The 22,589-nt window shown below is 62.1% G+C and overlaps 1 protein-coding gene across 4 annotated transcripts; it reads left to right on the plus strand.

The window, feature by feature from the left end:
- Positions 1–469: 469 nt before the first annotated feature.
- NDRG4 (NDRG family member 4) lies at positions 470–18,055 on the plus strand (the record flags this gene model as incomplete). Of its 4 annotated transcripts, XM_082005852.1 has the most annotated exons (17): positions 470–654; positions 4,399–4,490; positions 5,004–5,048; positions 11,566–11,671; positions 12,927–13,047; positions 13,317–13,379; positions 13,586–13,646; positions 13,940–14,026; positions 14,122–14,178; positions 14,534–14,637; positions 15,146–15,202; positions 15,298–15,349; positions 16,091–16,138; positions 16,358–16,393; positions 16,526–16,577; positions 17,215–17,253; positions 17,901–18,055. In XM_082005852.1, the coding sequence occupies 17 exons, from the start codon at positions 618–620 to the stop codon at positions 18,053–18,055; spliced, it is 1,212 nt and encodes a 403-aa protein (XP_081861978.1). The 4 variants fall into 4 exon arrangements, with proteins under 4 accessions (XP_081861978.1, XP_081861979.1, XP_081861980.1 ...); XM_082005853.1 differs by lacking the exon at positions 17,215–17,253; XM_082005854.1 differs by lacking the exons at positions 470–654; positions 4,399–4,490; positions 5,004–5,048 and adding an exon at positions 8,848–8,868.
- Positions 18,056–22,589: the final 4,534 nt, after the last annotated feature.

Below are 22,589 nucleotides of genomic sequence, written 5' to 3' on the forward strand. Positions count from 1 at the left end.
GTAACCCCCCCGGCAGCCCTCCATCTCCTCTGTAACTCCCCCCGGCAGCGCTCCATCTCCCCTGTAACCCGCCGGCAGCCCTCCATCTCCCCTGTAACCCCCCCGGCAGCGCTCCATCTCCCCTGTAACCCGCCGGCAGCCCTCCATCTCCCCTGTAACCCCCCCGGCAGCCCTCCATCTCCTCTGTAACCCCCCCGGCAGCGCTCCATCTCCCCTGTACCCCCCCGGCAGCGCTCCATCTCCCCTGTAACCCGCCGGCAGCCCTCCATCTCCCCTGTGACCCCCCGGCAGCGCTCCATCTCCCCTGCATCCCCCCCGGCAGCCCTCCATCTCCCCTGTGACCCCCCGGCAGCGCTCCCTCCTCCCCCAGCCCCGGCCCCATTGTCCTCCTGGCGCCCCCCGGCGCCGTCCCCATCTCCGGCCCCGTCCCCTCCCCTCCGGGCCCGGCGAGGGGCGGAACCGGCCCGGCGGGGGCCGTGCCCAGCCTCGCCCCTGCGCCGCCCTGCGCGCCTCGCACCGGCACCAGCACCGGCTCCGCTCGCTCCCCGCGCCGGCGCCCGCCGCCGCCCCCTCCCTCCGCCCCGCCCGCCGGCGGCGCCGGGACCCGCCGCCCCGGTATGAAGGTGCTCCGGCACAAGATCGAGCTGCTGACAGGTACGGCCCGGCCCGGCCGCCCGCTCCCGGCCCGGGCGTGCTGGGGGGCGAGGCTGGGAGGAGCCGGGCGCTGGGTGATGGGGTCGGGGGCGCAGGGGGGAAAGAGCCTCCAGCCCCTGCCTAGGAGATGGGGTTGCCGCCCCCCCCCTCACCCCGCCGCCTGCCTCTTCTCCCCCAGGTACGGGCTGCTGAGGGGAACGATGCTTTTTGGGGTGCGGGAGGTGATGCCTGCGGAGGTGCCAGGGCTGCAGCGGGGGAAGCCCAGCCTGGGCGTGCTGGCGGCGGGGGGGGGAACACGCGACTGAGTCGTCAGCCTCCTGGCACGGGGGTCTGCCAAGCAGACAGCCGGGGTGGGGGGGTGCCTGTAGCACTGCTGGAGCATCCCTGCAGCGCCCGCTTCTCCGCCAGCCTCCCCTGGGAGTCTTCCGGCTGCCTGGGAGCCCCGGGGATGGGCCTGGGGCTGGGGAGGGGGTTGCCCTTAGCAACAGCCACTGCGAGACAGCCCGTGCCCCCGCAGAGCCCCCCGCTGCCACGCCGCCCCCCGGGCCTGGGGTGCTCAGCCCCTCTGCATCAGTGGCACCAGATCCCCCAGCCTGGTGGGTCTCGTGCTGGGGCCTGCCCACTCCTGCGCTCCCCAGGTGGACCACTCCATTAGGCTAGTTTGTGGGGGCTGCTGGGGTGCAGATGGGTGACCCCCCCCCCGGGGGCAGAGCAAGCTGTGGGGTTTTATCTTGCACTGGTGGGGCGGGAGGTGGCCCAGGCTGTGTCACACTGGGGCACAGTGACTCCTCGTCGTGGCCTCTCGGTGGTCCTGCTCAGGGGGTGAAGCTGTCGCCGTGCTTCCGTGTCTCGGACTGGGCTGCAGGTTCCCTTCCTCTCTCTCCCTACCTCGCTGGAGGTTGCCTTGGCTTTGCCACCTGACACGGGCCAGCCCTTGCTCCTCCAGGTTTGCCTCCCTGTCTGTCACGCGCTGCTCAGTTAGCCTGGAGAATCCGTGCCGACATCCTTTGGGTGCCATGTCCGTGGCAGGGCAGGACGCAGGTGGTCAATGGGGAGACTCTTGTGAGGCTGGTGCATCATCCGAGGGATCCCTGCCTTCCAACCAGACATGCTACCCAGCGTTAGACCCTTCCCACAGCCTCATCATGATGATGATGATAAGAATCGTGTATTTCCGTGCCATGAGCTGGTTCTCCTCCAATAAGCCAACACGGGGCTGCAGATCCCTGGGGAAGATAAGCCAACGTGGCTTTTGCCATCCCCGACTATATACGCCGCGCCAGGGCCCTGGTGGGGCAGGGTACTAGTCCCAAACAGAACACTAATGTCATGCTGGGTTTGGGACTGATTTGGGATTAGGGAGGAGACGTGTCCCAGCTGTGCCCAGAAAATGGTGGCACCACGCTGGGTGGGCGGAGTGCGTGTAGAGGTGGGTGCACTTGGGGTGGCACTCTGGGGATGAGTGCTGTTGGGGACCACTGGGGTGAGCTGGAGGGAAAAAGGCTCGTTGCCAGCCACATTGCCCTGGCGTGCGATGGGAGCCAAGTTGTTTTGGCTAGGAGACCTGGGGCCGTGGCTTCCTCACCAGCCCTCCACAGCTGTGGTGGCCCAGCAGGGGTGGGTGACACTGCCCACAGCCCCACTGTTGCACTGGCAGGAGCAGGGATTGAGGGTAGCTGTGGAGTGGCATGGGAAGCTGAGCACCCATAGGAAGCCGGCAGCATGGCTGTGATCCTGCTCGCAGGCTGTTGCAGCCACAGGACTCCCTGATGTACCGATCCCTCCTCCATGCCTGTGGTCAGCACTACTTTAGGTGACCATCCATCCTGCGCTGGCTGGCACAGGGCTCTACCACGTTCCTCGTGACCCAGCTTTCCCCCCACCACATGGGCAAGGTCACGGGGCATTTCCTCATTGCTCGGCCACCCTCCCGCCCATATTAGCTGGAGGCTTTAATTAATAAAGGCATTCACCATATGCTAAGTGCTGTTCCCTGCGGCTGTGGCCACACAGTGGGTTGGTGCGGTCAGCGTGGGATGCTCCTGCCCTCTTCCAGACCCAGCTACCGGTGAGGCTGATTTTCTTCCCATTTTTTAACCTTGGGATCATGTCCCGGGGGATCGTGGGGTTGCTCGGTCGTGGCTCTGCAGACTGCATCGTCTCAGCTGTGCTGGTGGGCTGCAGGCGAGGGCTGTTCCCTTGCACAAAGCCATTTCCCCGGCAGCAGCCCAGCCCGGAGCAGCACACCCCAGACATGTGCCTCTCCATCGGGCTGTCGGCACCTCTCTCCCCTGGGCTTTTGTGCAGTCCCCAGCCCAGCAGGACCCTCCATGCTGGGGGTGACGTGGAGACCCCCCAGCGCCAGGCGCCCTGGGACTGCCAGGAGGCTTCGCGGTGGTGTTTCTCCCTCCAAACAGTTCTGGTTTGTTGGATGTCTCCCAAGGAGCAAAGCAAAGTGTGGTGTCTGCAGAAAGCAGCCAGGTGGCAGAGCCTGCTTGGTTTTTGAATGGAAAACCCAGTTGGATGAGCAAAAACCAGTTTTGGAGGGGAGTTCATGACCAGATCCTGTATTCCTGGTGGCCTTGCAATGCTTGTGGCATTGATTGGCCTTTTCGCATTGCCGATGTGGGCTGATCGAGGTTCGAAGGTGGACGGGCTTGGCCAAGGCTGTGGACGGAGTGGGGTTGGTGTCTGCTGCAGTGCTAGTATGGCCCCATATCTTGGGGAAGGGGTGGAAATGGAGGCTGTGAAGGCAAACGCCTGAGGTTCGGATCCTGCCTGAGCGCAGATAATCCCCTTGCACCGGGACGTGCTGGTTACCCACCCCACCTATACACGGGAGAGCCTGGACTGTCCCCTGTGTCCCCTATGTCTGTGTGCAGCCAGCTGCTGGGTGTGCAGGCATCCCCTCGGTCCCCTCTGCTTTCTAAGCCGGCATTGTGCTTGGGGTGTGTTTTTGGAGATGCTGGCATTGGGGGGTATGAAGTCCTGGTGCCTGCTCAGCAGCATCCAGTCTCACACCTCCGCTGAGTGGCAGCTCTACAGTGAAGTCTGTCCCTGCAAGCCTTGGGGTTTTGCTGCCAGCTGGCCAGCACCTGCTTTGCAGACAAGGAGAAGATTTGGGGAGTAAAGGCTTCACATTTGGTTTTCTCCCATCATTGCAATACAAACTTCAGGCCGTCTCTCTGCTCCCGGGCTGCTTGGAGTGCCCCTCTGCCTCCCAGCGTGGCTGAGAAACCTTCCTTCTGGCTGTGCAGGGAGATCTGCCTCTGTCCCACCCATATCTGTCTGCAGCCTGAAACCAGCCAAAATGTTGGATTTTCTCTCTCTGACTGATGTTGGAAGCTGTGGTGGGAATTGGGGTGTTCTTGCCCTGGGTTGAGTGCTTACAGGGAGGACCAGCATGGACAGACTTGAATGGTCTTCCAGTTTGCCTAAGACCATGCCCTGGAGACAGGTCTGTCCTCAGCTGGGAGAACTGGACCTGTGTGCGAGCTGGGAGCTGAGTCCCGTCAGGCACTGCCTGCCCCATGCCTGCTTCCACCCCCCAGCAGAGGGGCTTGCTGTGGCCCCCGGACACAGCCGAAGCACCAAGTCCCCGCAGTAGACCAGTAGACGGGTGGAGTGAAGCAGGTTTGGGTCCCATCCCCGCGGGCGGGGAGACCCGGGAGGCTCCAGGGGGCTGGGGCAAAGGGGACCGAGGCAGGTCCCCACGGGCGCTGACACCTCCCTCGCCCTGGGCAGGGCTGCTGCTGCAGGAGATGACCATGGCGGGGCTGCACGAGCTGCGCTTCACCGAGGAGAAGCCGCTGCTGCGGGGCCAGGACAGTGAGCTGGTGAGTCCGGTGACCGCACACGGGGTGCCGGGTTGCGGGTGTTTAACTGGGAGTTGGGTGGGAGGTGTGTGTGTGTATGTGCTGGTATCGGGTGCACGTATGTGCACATGCGTTGCTATTTGGTGCAGGTGTGGGTGCAGATATGCTGGTACTGGATGCATGTGTGTGCACGCGTGTGGTAGCGCATGTGTGTGCAGTTGTGTGCTGGTATCGATGTGCATGCACGGGTGAGCGCAGGTTCTGGTTTGGTGTGACGATGCGTATGTGTGAAGATGTTGCACACACATGCTAGTACACGCTTGTATGCGTGCACACGTGCAGGCAGTGCACGAACACGTCTGCGGGTCTCCTAGACGTGTGTGTGTGCGCGCACACGTGTGGGCGTCATGTCCACCCGGGGAGCGGGTGCTTGTGGTGTCAGGGGGCTTCGTGAGCTGGGTGGGAGGAATGCGCCGCGGGAGTGAGGTGCGGCGGCGGGATGTCCCTGTCCCCAACAGCTCCTTGTCCCCCCAGGAGAACTCGGATGTCTTCCTCTCCGCTGTGGACACAGACTGGAAGGTAGGACCAGCCGTGGGGGGTGCCCTCCACCCCTGGGTCCCGTGTGGGACGGCGGCCTGGGGCTGGGGAAGGCTGCGGGGCGCTGAGCGGACCCAGGGGTGTTGCTGTCCCCCCGTCCATGGGGACGCGGTGCCCGGTCAGCGTCTGCGCGTGGGGCCGCACGTTCACCGCGGTCCCTGGCAGGGGGGGACAGGGGGTCGCTGCCAGGCATGCTCTGTGCTGGCGCTCGCACGCGGCTGGCGGGCACTTGGTGGTGGGACAGGGACAAAACCTCTTTAAAACAGGCGATTTCTTCTCAGGAGGGCTGAGCTGCTTTTCCAGCCCCTCTACCATTGCCATGGCAATGGTTTCCCAGGCGATGCCAGCTCCCCGCTTACATAAGGATGTTTGAAAGCCTCTTTCATTTTTGGAGGGCTGGGGCACTGCCCCCCATACCACCTACCTCTGTTGGAGAGCAGGGCCCTTCCGCTCCCCTGGCTGGCACCTGCCCACCTCGTACTTGCGTTTCGCCCCTCCGGAGGAGCCCCACGACGTGGCCTCGGGGCTCACAGGGGCTCAGCTCGTGCCTGGCTCCCGTGTCGGGTCTTCACCGCTCTTACACCTCCACCCAAGCGCACCCTGCACCAGGCTCTCCCTGTGGAGACCGGGGTTCCAGCAGGTGGGGATGGAGGGTAGCGGGGCTGCCGGACCCCGGCTCGCTGCCTGTCCCTCTCCCAAAGCACCCCCCCTCCCAGGGGACAGCTGTGACTGACTTCAGGTTGTCGCTGCTTTGCCAGCGGCTGGGACCGTGGGGAGGATGCGCTCTGGTGGCGCTGGCTGAGCCCTGCCAGGTCCGGCACTGAAACAGCAGCACTTGCAAGGATAAAATAAATCTGTATTTCATTCATCCTGGGAGAAGGGCAGGGGAGCCCGGGTCCCCATTTTGGCAGACCCAAAGCAGTGCTGGCCCACTCGCTCTCCACCGCCTGGGCGGGTGGCGGGGTGCAGCCGGACAGGGAGCAAGGACTTTCATCAGGTTCACAGAGTAGGAGATTTCTCGTGTCCCTCTTGGAGGCCACAAAATTATTCAAAAGTGGCAGTGGTAGAAAAGAAATGCTGCCCTTCCCAGCAGCTCCAAAGCTGGCGAGATGCTGGGGCCAGGAGCGGCACAGGGTGTGGGTCTGAACTGCTCCTTGCTCTGCTTGCTCCAGGGTCCCTGTTCAGACCACTGGAGGGGAAACCAAACCTCCTGGTGTCACCAAAGTGAGGGCAAGGAGGGAGAGGGAGGTGGCAATGTCAGGCTGCCCAGAGCACCCAGTAGTGCCACGGGCACCAGCATGGCTCCAGTGGTGGGGGAGGACTTGGTTTGCATGCAGGGGCTGTTAAAGAGCAATGACTCTCCTAGGACAATCTTTGCATGCCAGTATTTCAGGGACTGGCCCACAGTGATGCTGAACCGTGTCCCTGGGTGGTACCCAGGTGGAGTGGGGCCAGACAGCAAATGCCACAGCAATGTGTCTGCATGCCCTCGGCACCTAAAAAAATTAACTGGGCAAGGATCAAGGTGGCTTTTCCCAAGCCAGTGAGGCCCTGCACCCTCTTGGTTCCCCATTAAGAACCTCAGGGTGAGGATGAGCTTCCCAGGCTGTGCTGGGGCAACCCTCTCCTTCACCCCAGAGCACTTCGTGGGCTGGTTCCCTGCGAAGGCTGGGGGCTGCCTGCCCTTCTTTGGGGAGATCTCGCCCCGTTTTCTAGGCTCACCTCCTTGGGGTAATTCAATCCAGCCGCCAGCTTAGCTCTTCACTGTCCCTCTGCTCCTCCCCAGAGCCAGTCACTGCCCTTGCTGAGACGCTCTGGCCTGGCTGGGCTGGCGGGGGGGAGTGGGGGGGTCCCCTACTGCTGCCGCTAGTCTAATTAAAGTCCTTGGGCCTCCTGGCATAAGCCAAGGTGCAGGAGTGCAGGCGCGCAGATGCCTCTGCCCTGGGACCTGGGGCCCCTGGTCCTGCTGGACGTTAGGGCCACCTGCCAGGTGGATGGGCTAGTAGCCAACGGGGTGGCGATGCCATTCGATGCCATTCAAGCAGCCAGCCTTGCTCAGCCCTCCCATCTCCCTGCTGCCCTTTAGATTCATGCCTTCCTTCACCTTGGCTTTTCCACCCCTTCTCCCCTCCCCTCCGCCCATCTTTTCTTGCCTGCGTCTCTTGCTTTTTCCCAGAGCCTGTGGCTGCTCACGCTCCTTGGCTCCACAGGCAGCGGGGCTGAGGAAAGCGAAAACGGCACCTGGACCCACAAACAGCTTTTGTGCCTGTGCCAAGAACCACCTGGGAGCTGGGCTTCCCCCTCACCCACGGTCCTTCGTTAGCAGAATGCATCTCTCCGGGCTTGAGTCTGAGCTCCCTGCAGGACGAAGCAGTGCGGAGGAAAGCCTCTTTGGTGGAGGCAAGGTGGATGCTGTCCCGCTGCCTGTCTGTCTGTCCTTTCGCCCATGTCCAGACCCCCTGGCTGCCCAGCTCTGACTTGTTTGCAGGATGCTGCTTTTGTTGGCTCCCCATCAGCTCTGGGTGACCATTTGTCCAGGTCAGGGAGAGGGCTCTCCCAAGGGAAAAACGGCTCACCCCTGTTATTAGACATCAGAGACTCCACAGGAACAAGACTGCTGGGTGGAGCCAAGGACGTGGGGCTTTGCCGTGCAGGGCAGCCTGCGCATGTGCTGGTGATGGCAGCTGGACCCCTCTGCCCATGGCTGCGGTGCGTGACAGGGCATGGTGGAAGCAAGCCGTGGCGAGCTGCCGGGGTGGGGATGATGCAGAGGTGATTGTCTTTCCTCCCGCCTTATTTGCCTGCCACTGGCGATGTCCAGGTTGGAGCTCAATCCCGCACGGCCCCTGCGTGCCAGCGTTCTGCAGCAGGCGGGATGACCGTGCTGCTGGGTAAGGTAACACAGGTATCTGGGGCAGCGTTCACGCGTATACAGGTGTGTGCCCCTCTGTGCACACGTGCATTCTGCGTGTGTGCGGGTCATGGTGCACCCATGGGCATGAGTGACGGCTGTGGCATACACGCTAAGCACACGGGAGAAGGATGAAGCAGGCATGCTCCTTATATGCACGGGGTCATGCACATGCCTGCACAGGAACGTGTACCGACACAGACACACAGGAGCCAGCCCCGGGGGGGTATGTGCAAGCACTTTGTGGGGTGCGTGTGCTTCAGCACGGATAATTGTATTTATTTTTCTGAAGTCTCCGTGTGGGGACACGCAGTTTTGCTTGGCCCCTTGTGTGTCTGTGTCGGTACATGTTCCTGTGCATGTATGTGCGTGGTCATGTGTATACGCAAAGCACGCCTGCTGCGTCCTTCTCCTGCGTGTTTAGCGTGTACCCACGTTCATTTGCGTGTGTGTGCGTGTGCTTCCTGGTACCTGTGCATTGGGGTGGCTGCTAGCGCACCCCTGCCTGTCTCGGTCTGCTGAAGGAGGGAAGATGGAGGAGGTACTGCGCGGTGCCAGGCGTTTTTCTTCATAAACAAGGGTATTTGGGGCCAATTGGAGCATGAATAATTCCCGCGTCAGCCAATGGCTGAGTGCTGGCTCCATGGCAGCGCCTGCCCGCAACGGAGGCCAAACCTGCCGGGGCTGCGCGTCGCATCGAGGGGGAAGGGGAGGGAGGGCTTAGCGCAGGGCTGGGGCTCTGCTATAAATCCAGGCGAGGGGCTGAGCCAGCGCAGAGCGCTGCTTCGCCGCCGCACTGCTGTGCCCTACGCCAGGACCCTGTGCTTGGCCCACCCCGCCCTCGCATCCTCGTCCACCCGGTTCCTCACCATGCCTGAGTGCTGGGATGGGGTAGGTACCACCGTTCCCGTGCTCGCTGCCCGCCCTTCCAGGGAGTTTTGCCCCAGTACCTCCCCTGCTCGCCCAGGCTGGACCTTTGCACCCAGCGGGACTTGACGTGGGCCAGGCAGGCGTTAGTGTGAGGGGGACCTGCTGCTGGGGAGCCCTTCCTTCCCCCAGCCCCGCTGCCGCATCCCTGACGTGCCGCAGGTTTCGGGGACGCATTGTCCTTGAGCGTGTCCTCCCTGCGCCCAGCGGAGATGCTGCACCGAGGGCGAGGGTGAGTAAGCGCAGCTGCAGCAGCTGCGGTCTGCGCCGGGGCTGACTGCCGACGGGGGGGTACGCTGCCCCTTCCCCACCCCCAGAGCTGCAGAGGGAGAGGGTCTCTTGCTATTTTGAAGCAATCCCTCGGATGCTTTTCGCCTTCTGTGGCGATGGCAGGACCCGATGGCAACAGGCTGGTGCCGGAGGAGGGTAAGCGAGGTGGGAGCACTGCAGCAGCGAGTGGGTAACCTGGACAGGGCTGGGCTCTCTCAGGCACCTATGGGTGCTGCGGGGCCACGGGTTGTCAATGCCCCTGCCCCCCGCTGCCCGCATCCCCTGCATCCCTAGCCGCTCCCCCAGCAGCGAGCATCCCTGCAGCGACGGGCAGGGCTGTGGTACCCAGCGGCGCTGCAGAGGCTGCGCCATGGGCAGGGATGTGCCTGGCTTGGTGGGGAGGGCAGGGGGAGCAGTGGAGCAGTGCTGGGGAAGGGGCCACCACCTTGGGCATGTGATTTTGGGGTGGGATTGCAGGCCGAGCTGTTGGGGCTGTGATGAGGACCGTGGGCATGGGGATGACAAGGAGGCTGCCCTGTGCCCAGGATCAGACCACATGGATGCCTCCTGCTCTGTGACCTTGGGCTGGGCCCTTCCTCTGCCTCAGGTTCCCCTTCTGTTGTTGCGAGGGCATGTCCCCGCTCATCGCCTGCCGCCTGATACAGCCTCGGGGAGCGGAGGGACAGCTGGATGAGGGCTGGGGTCGGGGTGCCCTTGGGGAGCTGAGCATTGTCTCCACAGAGCCCTTGAGCTGCCCTCGGGCGCTGTGTCCCCCCGGGGACAGCGGATCTCGGTGAGGTGAGGGGAAGCACTGCAGTGAGGAGACCCTGTCCTCAGGCGGTTCCTCCCACCTGAGGCCCATGTCCTTCAGAGTCCTTGGCGGCATGTAACCCACGGGAGAGTCCACGCACCCACTCCCCTCCCACCAGCCCATCTGTGAGGCTGCCAGTACCCGCAGCGAGGACCACGCTGGTTGGGCACCCTGCCAGCATCCCCTACCCAGCCCTGCTCGGCACGTGATGCTCCTGCACCCACCAGATCCCAGCTCTGAGGTCACTGCCCGTGGGCTGGCTGGCAAGCATGGGCATCCGGAGGGGACCCCTGGTCCCTTGTCCCTGGGCGATGCCTTGGCCGGCACCTGGGCTCACAGCCTCAGTTTCCCGTGCTGGCTGGGGACAATGGCTGTGAAGGTGAGGCTGGAGCCCTCCCAGCCAGGGAAACTGAGGCATGGGACAGTCCTGGTTTATGTATGGGAGTGCAGCCGTTTCAGACCAAGGGATTTTAAAGTTACTTTAGCTGTTGTTTTGGGATCAGGCTGCAGTATTTCCCAGGGTGGTACCACAGTGAACCCAGGCCAGGTGGGCCATACCATGATCCCCCACCCTGCTGCCAAAACTCCTTCAGTCTCAGGCCCTCAAAGATCTCCTGTCCCATCCTGCGGTCCGCCTGTCTGGTCTCACGATCCTCTTCTCCCAAGCCTTCTTGGATCATCCTATCCCATCCAATCCCATCCCAAACCTCTATCCTTTGATCCCATCCTGTGATCCCATCCCATGATATCCTAAATCCTATTATCCTACCCCTTCCCTTCCCTTCGAGTTGGTGGATGTCGTGGTTTAGCCCCAGCCGGCAACTACGCACCACGCAGCCCCTCGCTCACTCCCCCACGGTGGGACGGGGGAGAGAATCAGAAGAGTAAAAGTGAGAAAATTCACGGTTTGAGATAAAGACAGTTTAATAGGTAAAGCAAAAGCCGTGCACGCAAGCAGAGCAGAACGAGGAATCCATTCCCCACTCCCCATGGGCAGGCAGGGGTTTGGCCATCTCCAGGGAAGCAGGGCTCCACCACGCGTAATGGTTTCTTGGGAAGACAGACGCCGTAATTCCGAATGTCCCCTGTCCCCTTCCTTCTTCTTCCTCCCAGCTCTATATACTGGGCATGACGTCGTACGGTATGGAATATCCCTTTGGCCAGCCTGGATCAGCTGTCCCGGCTGTGTCCCCTCCCAGCTTCCCGTGCACCCCCAGCCTGCTCGCTGTCAGGCCAGCAGGAGAAGCTGGACTGTCCTTGACTGCTTCGCAACAGCTCAAAACATCAGCACGTTAACATTTTCTCATCCCAAATCCAAAACATAGTCTCATACTAGCTTCTGTGAAAAAAAATAAGTCTATCCCAGCTGAAATCAGGACAGTGGACTACGTGAGTTGCTCTACCTTCTGCCACCACTGGGATGCCCAGCGCTGGGGGTTTTCCCAGAGCAGCTGCTCCTCTTTCCATGGTGCTCCCGCGGGACCCAGCCGGCTGGGGAAACAGCGGTGAGGGGTGGGATGGCAGGGCAGGAGAGGATGTCTTGGAACAGGCAGGCGTCACCCCGTCTCCTCTTCCCCCAGGAACATGACATTGAGACCCCCTACGGGCTGCTGCACGTCGTCATCCGGGGCTCTCCCAAGGGGAATCGCCCAGCCATCCTGACATACCACGATGTGGGCCTCAATCGTGAGTGCTGTCCCCAGGCCATTGGGCACAGGGGCAGGTGGGAGCAAGCATGGGGCTGCATGGGTTGCCGGGATGTTGGCCAAAGCCCCTGGCTCAGCTCCTTTGCCTCCTCCCATGGAGGGTCCCCAGGCTGCATTGGGTCTCCCCAAGCATCTGAAAGCACCAGGAGGGTTTGGATGCTCAGATGACCCCAAAGCCCAGGCCAGGCACAGCCGGGACCGCTTGGCCACCCTGGTGCTGGCTGTCCACCTGCCCACGCCGGGCAGGGACAGGACGTGGGAGATGCTGGCTCGGTCCCCGCTGCTGCTGCCGGCCCGTTGTTATTTGGAGCACAGACCCGGCAGCACAGCATGGTGGGGGACGAAGGAGACGGAGGATAGCAGGGAAGGAGGGACTCTGACAGGCAGAGGAGGAGGGACCCCAAGCCGGGGCTCTGGATGTGGGGATGCTGCGCTCTCTGTTAGCCTCCAGCCTTGGACCTGCACCCCAGACCCCTGTGCCGGGCTGTGCCCCCCGTCTGAACTGGGATGCCCAGTGCCCTGTGAATGGGAAGAAGCATCTCCGTCTCCACCGGCGGCTGAGGCTGAGTCACTGGCATGCTGCGTGAGCTGCCTCACCATCACAGCAGCTCTGTCACGTCCAGGGCTGTGTCTGCTGGTTGCAATGGACCTTACAACCTGCCTCACCCCCACGCTTTGGGAGGGATGTCCTAGCACCGATGCCAGCGGGCAGGACCCCTCCAAGCCCCAGCAATGGCTGTATCTCCTGCAACAGTGGTGGCCTGTCCACAGCAGCGCTGGGGCTGTTTCTTTGACTGTTTCCAAGCAGAGAGATTTGCAGCCGTTTCTCAAATCCCATGTTTGCTTGAGCCCTTTCTGGGGATTTTGGATAGGGTCGATAATACCCTGGGCTGCTAAGCTTGCCAGGTGGTCCTGCAGCTCTGGGCTTTGCATCCCCCCAACCCCATCTCTCCAAGCAGACGAGGTTCACCCCAAACTTCTCATCCTCCTGGCTGTGTCCATCTAGCCCCATGCCTCCCAACACCAGTAGGGATGCAGCCCTTGCTAACAGTGGCTGTGGTCTCTGCTGTGGGCACAAGAAGCCTGGAGGAAAAGGAATGGGAGGGCTTTGGTGGCATGTCACCTCCTGGTTGAAGGGCAGTGGGTGGGCAGGCAACCTCTCTCCGTGCTCCCCTGGCCCACCAGGCCCCTGTGCTGGGGCGTTTGGTCTCTGATCCCTGCCCGCCCTTTGACAGACAAGCTTTGCTTCAACACCTTCTTCAACTATGAGGACATGCAGGAGATCACGAAGCACTTTGTGGTGTGCCATGTGGATGCGCCGGGCCAGCAGACAGGAGCTTCGCAGTTCCCTCAGGGGTAGGTGCCAGCTTCAGGGGCTCACTATGCCACCGGGATGTCACCTTCCTGCCTGCAGGGTTGTCACTGCCTGGGCAGTTGTGCCTTGCCTGCAGGTCTCTCCGAACTGTGTCAAAGCCTGTGGCAGCCGACTGGCCCAGGGTGGGCAATGGGGGGGTTTCGGGTGGGTAGCATTTCCTTGCCCACTTCAGGCAGCCCATCTGCCCTATCCCAGCCTTCCCGCTCTGCACAGGTCCTATAACTGCTGTGTGTGCCTCCCTGTGCCGCAGGTACCAGTACCCATCCATGGACCAGCTGGCTGCCATGTTACCCAGTGTGGTGCAGCATTTTGGGTGAGTCGGCCTCTCCTCCATGGCTCTTGGCCGAGGGTGCTAGGCAGGGAGATGGGCAGGAAGCCAAGGTTTGGGGCTGAGGGAGTTGTGCCTGTAATCTGGCACCCTGCATGTCTTCTTGTGCCCCATGCTGTGGGTGGAGGGGTGCCCCAGGGGACCCGTGCTGGAGCTCACCGTCCCCCCATGTGCACCTCTCCGCTTTCCAGCTTCAAGTATGTCATCGGGATCGGCGTTGGGGCAGGAGCCTACGTGCTGGCCAAGTTTGCGGTGAGCCTGGGGCTGGGATGGGCTGGCCCCGATTTGCCTGTACCTGCTGTCAGCCTGGGGCATGGGGAAGAGCAGGAGCTCACACCCCTGGGCAGACTGGTGCCACCATGAAGGCTCCTGGAGGGATGGGACCTTGGCGGCCGGGTAGTCTTGCCCCAGATCTCCCATCGCTCCCAGGACAGGGCCACGTTAGCCCCGTGCAACGCCTGTGCAGTGGGCAACGGTGCTGGTGGGGGGCTGCCCTGGGCGCATCTCCCCTTCTCGCTGAGTGTCACCCCTCTTGCTCACTGCAGCTCATCTTCCCCGACCTGGTCGAAGGACTGGTCCTCATGAACATCGACCCCAACGGCAAAGGCTGGATTGACTGGGCAGCTGCCAAGGTGGGCAGGGCCCTGACCCCCACGCCGGCCCTGGCGGCTCCCTGGGGCAGGAGCCAGCCATGGCAGTGCTGTAACTCCCTGTGCTCCCTCCACAGCTCTCTGGCCTCACCAGCACGCTGCCGGACACTGTCCTGTCCCATCTGTTCAGCCAGGTAAGGGCTGCGCATCCTGCCGGCACCCTGCCACTGGCCCCCCACCCAGCACCCCAGCCGGGTCACCCAGCCTGCGCCCTGCCCTGCCTGCCGGGTGCTGCAGTGCCGCTGGACCTGCCCCTGCCCCGGGATGGGGTTAGTCAAGCCCTGCCTATATCCCTCCTGCCTGATCCGGGGCTTAGCCTTGACGAGTGTGCGACTCATGCCCGCGTCCTGCCCGGGTGTGCTGCCTGCATTTGCCCAGCATCCTCCCCCTCCGCCCTGCTGGCCAGCACGTCATGGGCAGGCCTGGGGAGCGGGGTGCCCCCGCGGCACCCGGCAGCACCTGCCCTGATCTCCATCCCCGCCGGCACAGGAAGAGCTGGTGAACAACACGGAGCTGGTGCAGAGTTACCGGCAGCAGATCGGCAGCGTGGTGAACCAGTTCAACCTCCAGCTCTTCCTCAACATGTACAACAGGTGAGCGCCCCGGGCGGCCCTGCCAGCGGGCAGCCCCCCATCTGCCCTGAGGGCACCATGGGGACCCTGACCCCTTGGGTGCTGCCATCACCCTCCAGCGCAGGCAGGCAGCGGTGCGAAGCTGGCTGCCAGTGCCGTCTGGGGATGTGGGAGTGGTGGCACCTGTGCCAGAGCCTTGACACGTCCCAGAGCCCGTGTCTGTGGGAGCACATCCCCTGGTCACCTCCTGCGCTGGGTGCTTGCACAGGCCCGAGGAACGGGGCAGAGATGCTCTCCCACGTGTGCAGGGGTTTGGGAGCCTTGCTACTCCGCTGGGTGCTGCATCCCGCAGCGCGGGCTCTGCTCAAGTCGCAGCAGACATGGCCGTGGGGTCCTCCATCCACAGGGTGCTGGGACAGCGGGGCTGGGTGCTGCTTCCCGGAGCTGGTGGTGCCCCAGCTCTTGTGCTATGGCATTGGTGGCAGCACCTGCCCACGGGCTCACACTGTCCCTCTTTCTCCTCCATCAGCCGCAGGGACCTGGACATCAACCGGCCTGGGACTGTGCCTAATGCCAAGACGCTGCGGTAAGAGTTGTGCCAGCGTGGCATGGGGGGTCCCAGGGCAGCGGAGTCCACCCAGGCCAGGCCCTGACTGTGCCCCTTCCTCCTCTCACTTCCAGCTGCCCCGTGATGCTGGTGGTCGGAGACAACGCGCCCGCTGAAGAGGGGGTGGTGAGTGATGGGGTAGTGCCTGCTGGCATGCAGATGGTGCCCACGCATGGGCACGCTCATGTTTGCTGCTTGCTCAGACACGTGTGAGTTCCCGTGTGCAGGCACGTGCTCATGTGCAAACCTACCTCCTCATGTGGGCACATTTGCACGTGCACCTGGAAAAACTCCCCTTCCTCACACGCCCAGACGTGGGCACAACGTGCACACTCGGATGTGTCGGCACACAGGCACGCTCCCTGCGTGGCCATATGCACCCAAACAGCTGTTAGCACAGGCATGTGCTTGCGCGCGTCCACGTGGTTGTCCACACTTGCAGGATCGGCCCCAGGTACTGTGCAGATGGCCACGTTTGTACATAGCGTGTAACTGCACGCACACGCACCCTCCTCCAGCACGCGTACCTCTATGCATATGCACATGAGCACACTTGTGTGCTTATACACACGTGTGACACACAGGATGCCTCACCAGCCCCCCTCCCCTCCCTTTCCAGCCCCCACCCTTGCCCAGACACTGCCTGGCAGGAGGAAGGTCCCATGGCAGGAGGAGTGGTCCACCATGGAAGAACCAGATGGTGGTTCTGTGGGCTGAGGGCTCGCCTAAGCTGTCGCTTTCTCCACCTGACTGGGGTGGGATGTGCCAGCTGGGGTGCCATGGGCTGGGCCAGTGGCAGTACCCATGGGCAACTTCTGCCAGGCTGAGGGCACCCCAGGGTGCTAATATTATCCCTCTCGCCTGCAGGTGGAGTGTAACTCCAAGCTGGATCCCACCAACACCACCTTCCTGAAGGTAGGCGGGTGGCAGGGTCCCTGCTGCCCAGTGAAGCGCCCCATTGCCCTCTGCCCCATGGCAGGGTGTCCCCATCTCCCCACTTCAGGTCTGTCCTGGGTGGGGGATGCATGGGGAGAGCAGGGTGGCCCCAGCCGTTTCATCCTGCCAGTGGGTACCAGGGGTCAGGGTGGGAGGCAAAGGCGCCCTCCCAGACTAAGCAGGACCTTCTCTCTGCAGATGGCTGACTCCGGTGGGCTGCCCCAGGTCACACAGGTGAGCCCCCACAATTTCCCCAGTTAACTGGGTATACTGGGCCCTGAGACATGCACTTCCCCGGCTAGCTCAGGGCTGAGCGGCGATCTCGGCCCTGGTGCTGCCTCAACTCAGCCTGCTCTCTCCCTGCAGCCCGGCAAGCTGACCGAAGCCTTCAAGTACTTCCTGCAAGGCATGGGCTACAGTGAGTGCCAGGGCTGGGCACGGGGCTGGCGCGTGCCTGCGTGTGCACGTGTGTGTGTGCCTGTGTGCTGACCCTGCCGCAGGAGAGGCGCCTGGCACACCCGCGTGCCCGTCGCGATGGAGAGCTGCACGCGCGTCCCTGGCGTACGTGCAGGGGCACAAGACGGCTGTGCGGGCGTTCAGAGGGGTGTGTGGCGTACAGGTTCTGCGTGCACACAGGCGTGTGGACAAGGGCTCCGTCTGTACGCAGCGTGTGGACAGGGTCTCTGTGCACGCGTGCACACTTACGTGTGTGGGGGCACGCGCAAGCAGGGGCCGTGTGTGTGCGCGCACAGATGCGCCAAGTCCATATGCACAAGTCTGTGTGCGTGTGTGTGTGTATAGGTCCACGTGTGTGTGTGTGTGTGTGTGTACCTGCGCGTGCACACGTGGGAAAGTCCACGTACACGCGTGTGTGTGTTTGCAGGTCCACGTGCACATGCGCGTGTCTGTGCGTGCGCAGGTCTGTGGGCACACGTGCAGGTCTGTGTGCGTGCACACGTGGGGCTGGGCGGGGGCTCCTGGTCCCACGGAGAGGCCAGCACGGCTGACGCTCTCTCTCTGCCCTCCCTGCCCTTCTCCTGCTCCATCCCTGCCAGTCGCCCACCTGAAGGATCGGAGGCTGAGTGGAGGCACAGGTACCGCTCAGCGCTGCTCGGCCCGTGCCCGCTGCTGCATGGTGCCTGCCTGGCCTGTGCCCTCGAGCTGCCTGGGCACCTTTGGGAGCAGCCTGGGTGCGGGGCTGGCCCTTCCCAGCCAGGTGCCCTCTGCCTCGCTCCGCTGTGCCTGAGATGGCACCCTGACCCAGGGCCGGGGGCTGAGAAATGGCATCCGGAGAAGTGCCCCTCGCTGTGCGGGCGCTGTCTCGGCAGCGTGCCCGCTGTGCCCTCCTCCAGCCAGCCAGGAGCCGTGCCTGCTGGGTGTCCTGGCTGGAGGAGGGTGTCACCTTCCCTGGACGCCCTGGGGAGCCGGGAGAGCTCACCCCTTCCCCGGAGCTCACCCCTTCCCATGAGCCAGGGCTCCCCGCTGCCTCATGCCCAGCGGTTCACGCCTGGGAGATGTGCCTGGTGTGCAGCCTGGCCCAGGGTGCCCCGTCCCTGCCCCTCTGTCCCTTGCCAGCCTGGAGCTGCTCATGTTGTCACAGTACCGCATGCTGCAAGCTTGTGCCCGGGGTCATTCGGGGAGCGAGACTGGCGGCTTTGCTCGCGTGAGGCCATGTCAGCTCAGGTCCTGCTGGCTTTCGGAGGTAGCTGAGCACCCTGTCCATCTCTCTGTGCCTGTGCAGTGCCGTCTGCCAGCATGACCCGCCTGGCACGCTCCCGCACGGCCTCCCTCACCAGCGCCAGCTCGGTGGACGGCACCCGCCCACGTGCCTGCACCCACTCGGAGAGCACCGAGGCCATGGGGCAGATCAACCACACCATGGAGGTATCGTGCTGAGGTCCACGCCTGCCGCCAGCGTCTCCTCCAGAGCCATCTCCCATCCGTCAGCATCCCACCAGCACCCACCTGCCCCATGGACGTCCTCCACCAGGGCCCTCACTCCTTTGGGGTCGATTTGTCGTCTTTGCCATTAGCCTCATCCCTCTGTCTGGTACCGGAGCAGGAGAGGGGCTTTGCTTCATTGCCTCCCAGCTCCGGCTCCTGGCTTCGCCCAGCAGTCACACATGGTTCTGCATTTGTCCTCACCCTCCTTAGCATCGGCTTGGCCCTGGCTTGGGAGGGTGGGTGGCAGGAGGACAGGGCCAGGATGGGGGAGCAGGGCAGGGTGTTGAGATGAGGACAGGATGGTGGGATGGGGCAGGACAGCAGGATGTGGAGAGGACACAGGAGGTAGGTTGGTCCCCCAAGGTCAACTGACAGCTGGCCAAACCAAAAGGAAGACAGGGACAGGGAGCGGTGCTCACTGGGAGGTCACTGGACCTTTTCTGGGGATGCAGCTCCCTTTTCTCCCCACCGGCTCTCCCTGAGGAGAGCTAGCATGGGATCCCCCAGCACACCCAGGACCTGCTGCCCTGGAGCTGGCTGAGCGTTGTGAGAAATGGCACCCCAAACTGTGCCCTCACCCTGGTCATGAACTCTGAGGGTGGCCCCAGGACAGGGGAGAGGGCTCATCCCTGCTCCAGAAGCCATGGGGGCAGGGGGGTGGCATGGGCGTCCCGCTGCCTCTGCCTATGCCCTCGTCCATGGTGGCACTTCCTTGGTCCCTTGTTGCAAGAAGACAACCACCACCTGCCGCCAAAAATGCACCGGTGGTGAAGGGGGGCTGTGTGTCCTGGCTTGCTTGGTCCCTGCCACACTGGCAGTTCCACTCCCAGCTCTTGGGCTGAGGCTGTCAGGCCTCAGAGGCCACCGGGTTTGGGGACGTCGCATGGCAAATCCCCGCTCCAGTTTCACCACAGCCCGTGGGTGTCACTGTAGTGGGGTCATTAGCAATAAGATGAGACACTTCCCCCCACTGCGATGCTGGGGAGCCCTCAGCACCCTTTGCCCCGCAGGGTGCATCACTGCAAGGTGCTGGCAGTGTGGGGTGACCCATGGGACATGGGGAGTACCCCAGTGTCTGGCTTTGCCCACACAGCAGGCCAGACCTACCATGGCCCCCAAATCCACACAACCCTCCCCACACCCAGCATCTCAGCTGCACACTGAGCGGGGCATCTCTCAAGGGCTTGGCTCCCCCCGAGCCGTGGGGGCCCATCCGGTCACTGGCTCTGGGTGGATCCAGCCTCTCACGCTCGGCGTGGAGAGCCGCGTCATTGCATAACCCCACCGTCCGCCACCCAGTCTCTGCTGCCGTCCCTGGCCCACCCCACAGACAGCAGACCCCGGCTCCTCCTGCACCCGGGGTAAGGGAGCCCCCAGCTCTGGTGATGGGTGCTCAGGTCTTTGTGGGTGGTCTGTGGGGGACCCAAGCAGGGACCCGTAGGGGACCTACCAGGTGCCACCATCTGGGCGAGCAGAACCAGCCCACTGTGAGCAGGTCCTACCCAGCTCTGCAAAAGCACTTGACCCCCAGACTCCATCCCTGCTCCCCAGCAAGGGGCACGGGGGTCCCAGGCCTCCCAGCAGGTATATGAGGGCTTTTGGCCCCGAGACCTGTGCTCCACCCAGCCCCTCCCATATTGAATGGCCACCCCAGAACACCAGTGTCCCCATTTGTCCCCCACTTTGTTCTGCCGTGTGCTTCCTTCTCGGTGTGACTCTGAAAGCTAAGTAGCTCCTTTTTACTGTAGATACCGCTGTGATCTCTTGTTTTCTCAGCGTGTTCTTCCAGATGATATATATATATAAATACCTATACATAATATATATAAGGGTTTGTCCAGTCCCTGACCTTTCTGGGTTCGTGCCTCCTTGCATTCTCATCCAAGTGGTGCCATGTGGTTCCCCTGGAGGTGGTCTGGCCATACTTGCCTTCGGTTCCTCACCTTGGTTTTGTTCGTCAGTTTGTTTTTCCCTGGTTGGTTGTTCTTTTGATTTTTGTTGGTTTTTCTTTTTTCCCAGTCACGGATGAATTTAACGCATTTTGCTGTCTGAGCGCAACCTGGTTTTGTCACGGCGGCATCAAGGCCGCAGCACTCATGAGACGGCAATATGTAAACTGGATTTAACTAACCTGTTGCTGTAGAGAGGATTTACTGTGTTGGACAAAAAACAACAAACTAATAAAGACGTTAAGAATCTGCTGTGCTCTTTTCAACATGCTGCAGGGAAATGGGTCTGAGCCCGTCCTGGACCTGCCTGCTGGCAGGAAGGACAAGGGGGACAACTTGGCCACCAACCTCAGCAGGAGCTGCACCGCTGCAAGACAGTGGCCAGGATGCCCATGGAGGAGAGCCGAGGACCCCAAGGTGCATGTGGATGAGAGCTGTGGGGTGCTTTGGCTTTGGGGCAGCCATAGGGAGAGTGCCGCATATGTTGGGAGTAGATGGAGACTAGAAGGCTGCCAGCTGTGGCCCAAGGAGGCTGGATCCAAGGGGTACCCACTGAGGGAGGAAAGACCCATGGCTGCACAACTCAGGGAATGAGCAGGGTCCTCGAGAGATCTAACCTCCCTGTCCTCTTCCAGGGGTGCAGTCTCCCTGTTTGTTTGTCTCAGCACAGGAGAGACATGGACCTGCTGGAGCGGGGCCAGAGGAGGCCCCAGCAACGCTCCGAGGGCTGGAACAGCTCTGCTGGGAGGACAGGCTGGGAGAGCTGGGGGGGCTCAGCCTGGAGCAGAGAAGGCTCCGGGGAGACCTCATTGCAGCCTGCCAGTAGTTAACAGGGGCCTATAGTAAAGATGGGGACAGACTTTTTAGCAGGGCCTGTTGCGACAGGACAAGGGGTGATGGTTTTAAACTAAACGAGGGGAGATTTCAACTAGATAAAAGGAAGACATTTTTCCCAATGAGGGTGGTGAAACTCTGGCCCAGGTTGCCCAGAGAGGTGGTGGATGCCCCATCCCTGGGAACATCCCAGGTCAGGCTGGACGGGGCTCTGAGCAACCTGATCTAGTTGAAGATGTCCCTGCTCATGGCAGGGAGTTGGACTAGATGGCCTTGAAAGGCCCCTTCCAACCCAAACTGTTCTATGATTCTATGCTTTCCAGCCTCGGGGTGTTGGCTAGGCCCACAGCAGCCAAAGCTGGCCAAGGCAGCCCACAGCCCTGCCACCACGCTCCTCCCTGCCCCATGGGGAACACCACCTCAGCCCCCTCCTGCTTGCCAGGGCAGGGTCCCAGGTACCCCAAGTGAGGGCTCGAGCAGGGCCAGGGCTGCAGGACAGGTTTGAGACAGGTCCGCAATGGTCCTCCGAACTTGGGAGTTTGCAAGCTCTGAGGGAGATGCTGGTCACAGCCCACTGTGGTCCAGGAGAGCTCAAAGGGCCTCACTTAGAACCGCATTTTATAGGGTCGGGAGATGATTGACTTTAGGCATCAGTGAACTTCCATCCTGGCCACAACGCAGACAGGTAATTTCTCAAGTCTCCAGTAGCACAGGTACCGGTCCTTCCAGGGCTGTCAGGAGATGATTAGTCAGTCCTGTTCTCATTCCTCACCCTAGTCAGGCAACTACATTCCTGGTACAATCAGTGCCGTTCCCCACCTCAGCTACGCAAGAGTGGTTGGTACAGCTGAGGGGCTTTCAACTGCCAAACTCTTTGTTCAGAAGCCAAGGCTTGCCAGGCAACTGAATTCCTCAGGTTGTAGAGCGGCCCAGGAGCAAGGCGATGGGTGGGTTGGGGGAAATGCACCACCACAAGGGGAAGAAAGGAAGGAAATGGAGGAGGGGTGGGGAACAAATACTGTTTCATATAACGGAAAGCTAGCTGAGTGGTCAGAAAGTGCCATACACAACATTTTTGACTTCAAGAGTTAGCAGCTTAGGGGCTATTAAATGTCCATCTGGTCATCAGGAGTTGATCTGCTGGAAGGCAGGAAGGCTCTGCAGGGGGATCTGGACAGGCTGGATCAATGGGCCAAGGCCAGCTGTATGAGGTTTAATAAGGCCAAGTGCCGGGTCCTGCACTTCGGCCACAACAACCCCAGGCAACGCTACAGGCTTGGGGAGGAGTGGCTGGAGAGCTGCCCGGCAGAAAAGGACCGGGGAGTGCTGGTTGACAGCCGGCTGAACATGAGCCGGCAGTGTGCCCAGGTGGCCAAGGTGGCCAACAGCATCCTGGCCTGTATCAGCAATAGTGTGGCCAGCAGGAGCAGGGCAGAGATCATGCCCCTGGACTCGGCACTGGGGAGGCCACACCTTGAATACTGTGTTCAGTGTTGGGCCCCTCACTGCAAGAAGGATGTTGAGGTGCTGGAGCGTGTCCAGAGAAGGGCAACAGAGCTGGTGAAGGGTCTGGAGCACAAGTCTGATGAGGAGCGGCTGAGGGAACTGGGGGTGTTTAGTCTGGAGAAGAGGAGGCTGAGGGGAGCCCTCATCGCTCTCTACAACTACCTGAAAGGGAGATGTGGTGAGGTTGGTGTAGGACT

This window comes from Phaethon aethereus (assembly GCF_964289735.1).
Source record: "Phaethon aethereus genome assembly, chromosome: 13".
NCBI classification, from domain to species: domain Eukaryota; kingdom Metazoa; phylum Chordata; class Aves; order Phaethontiformes; family Phaethontidae; genus Phaethon; species Phaethon aethereus.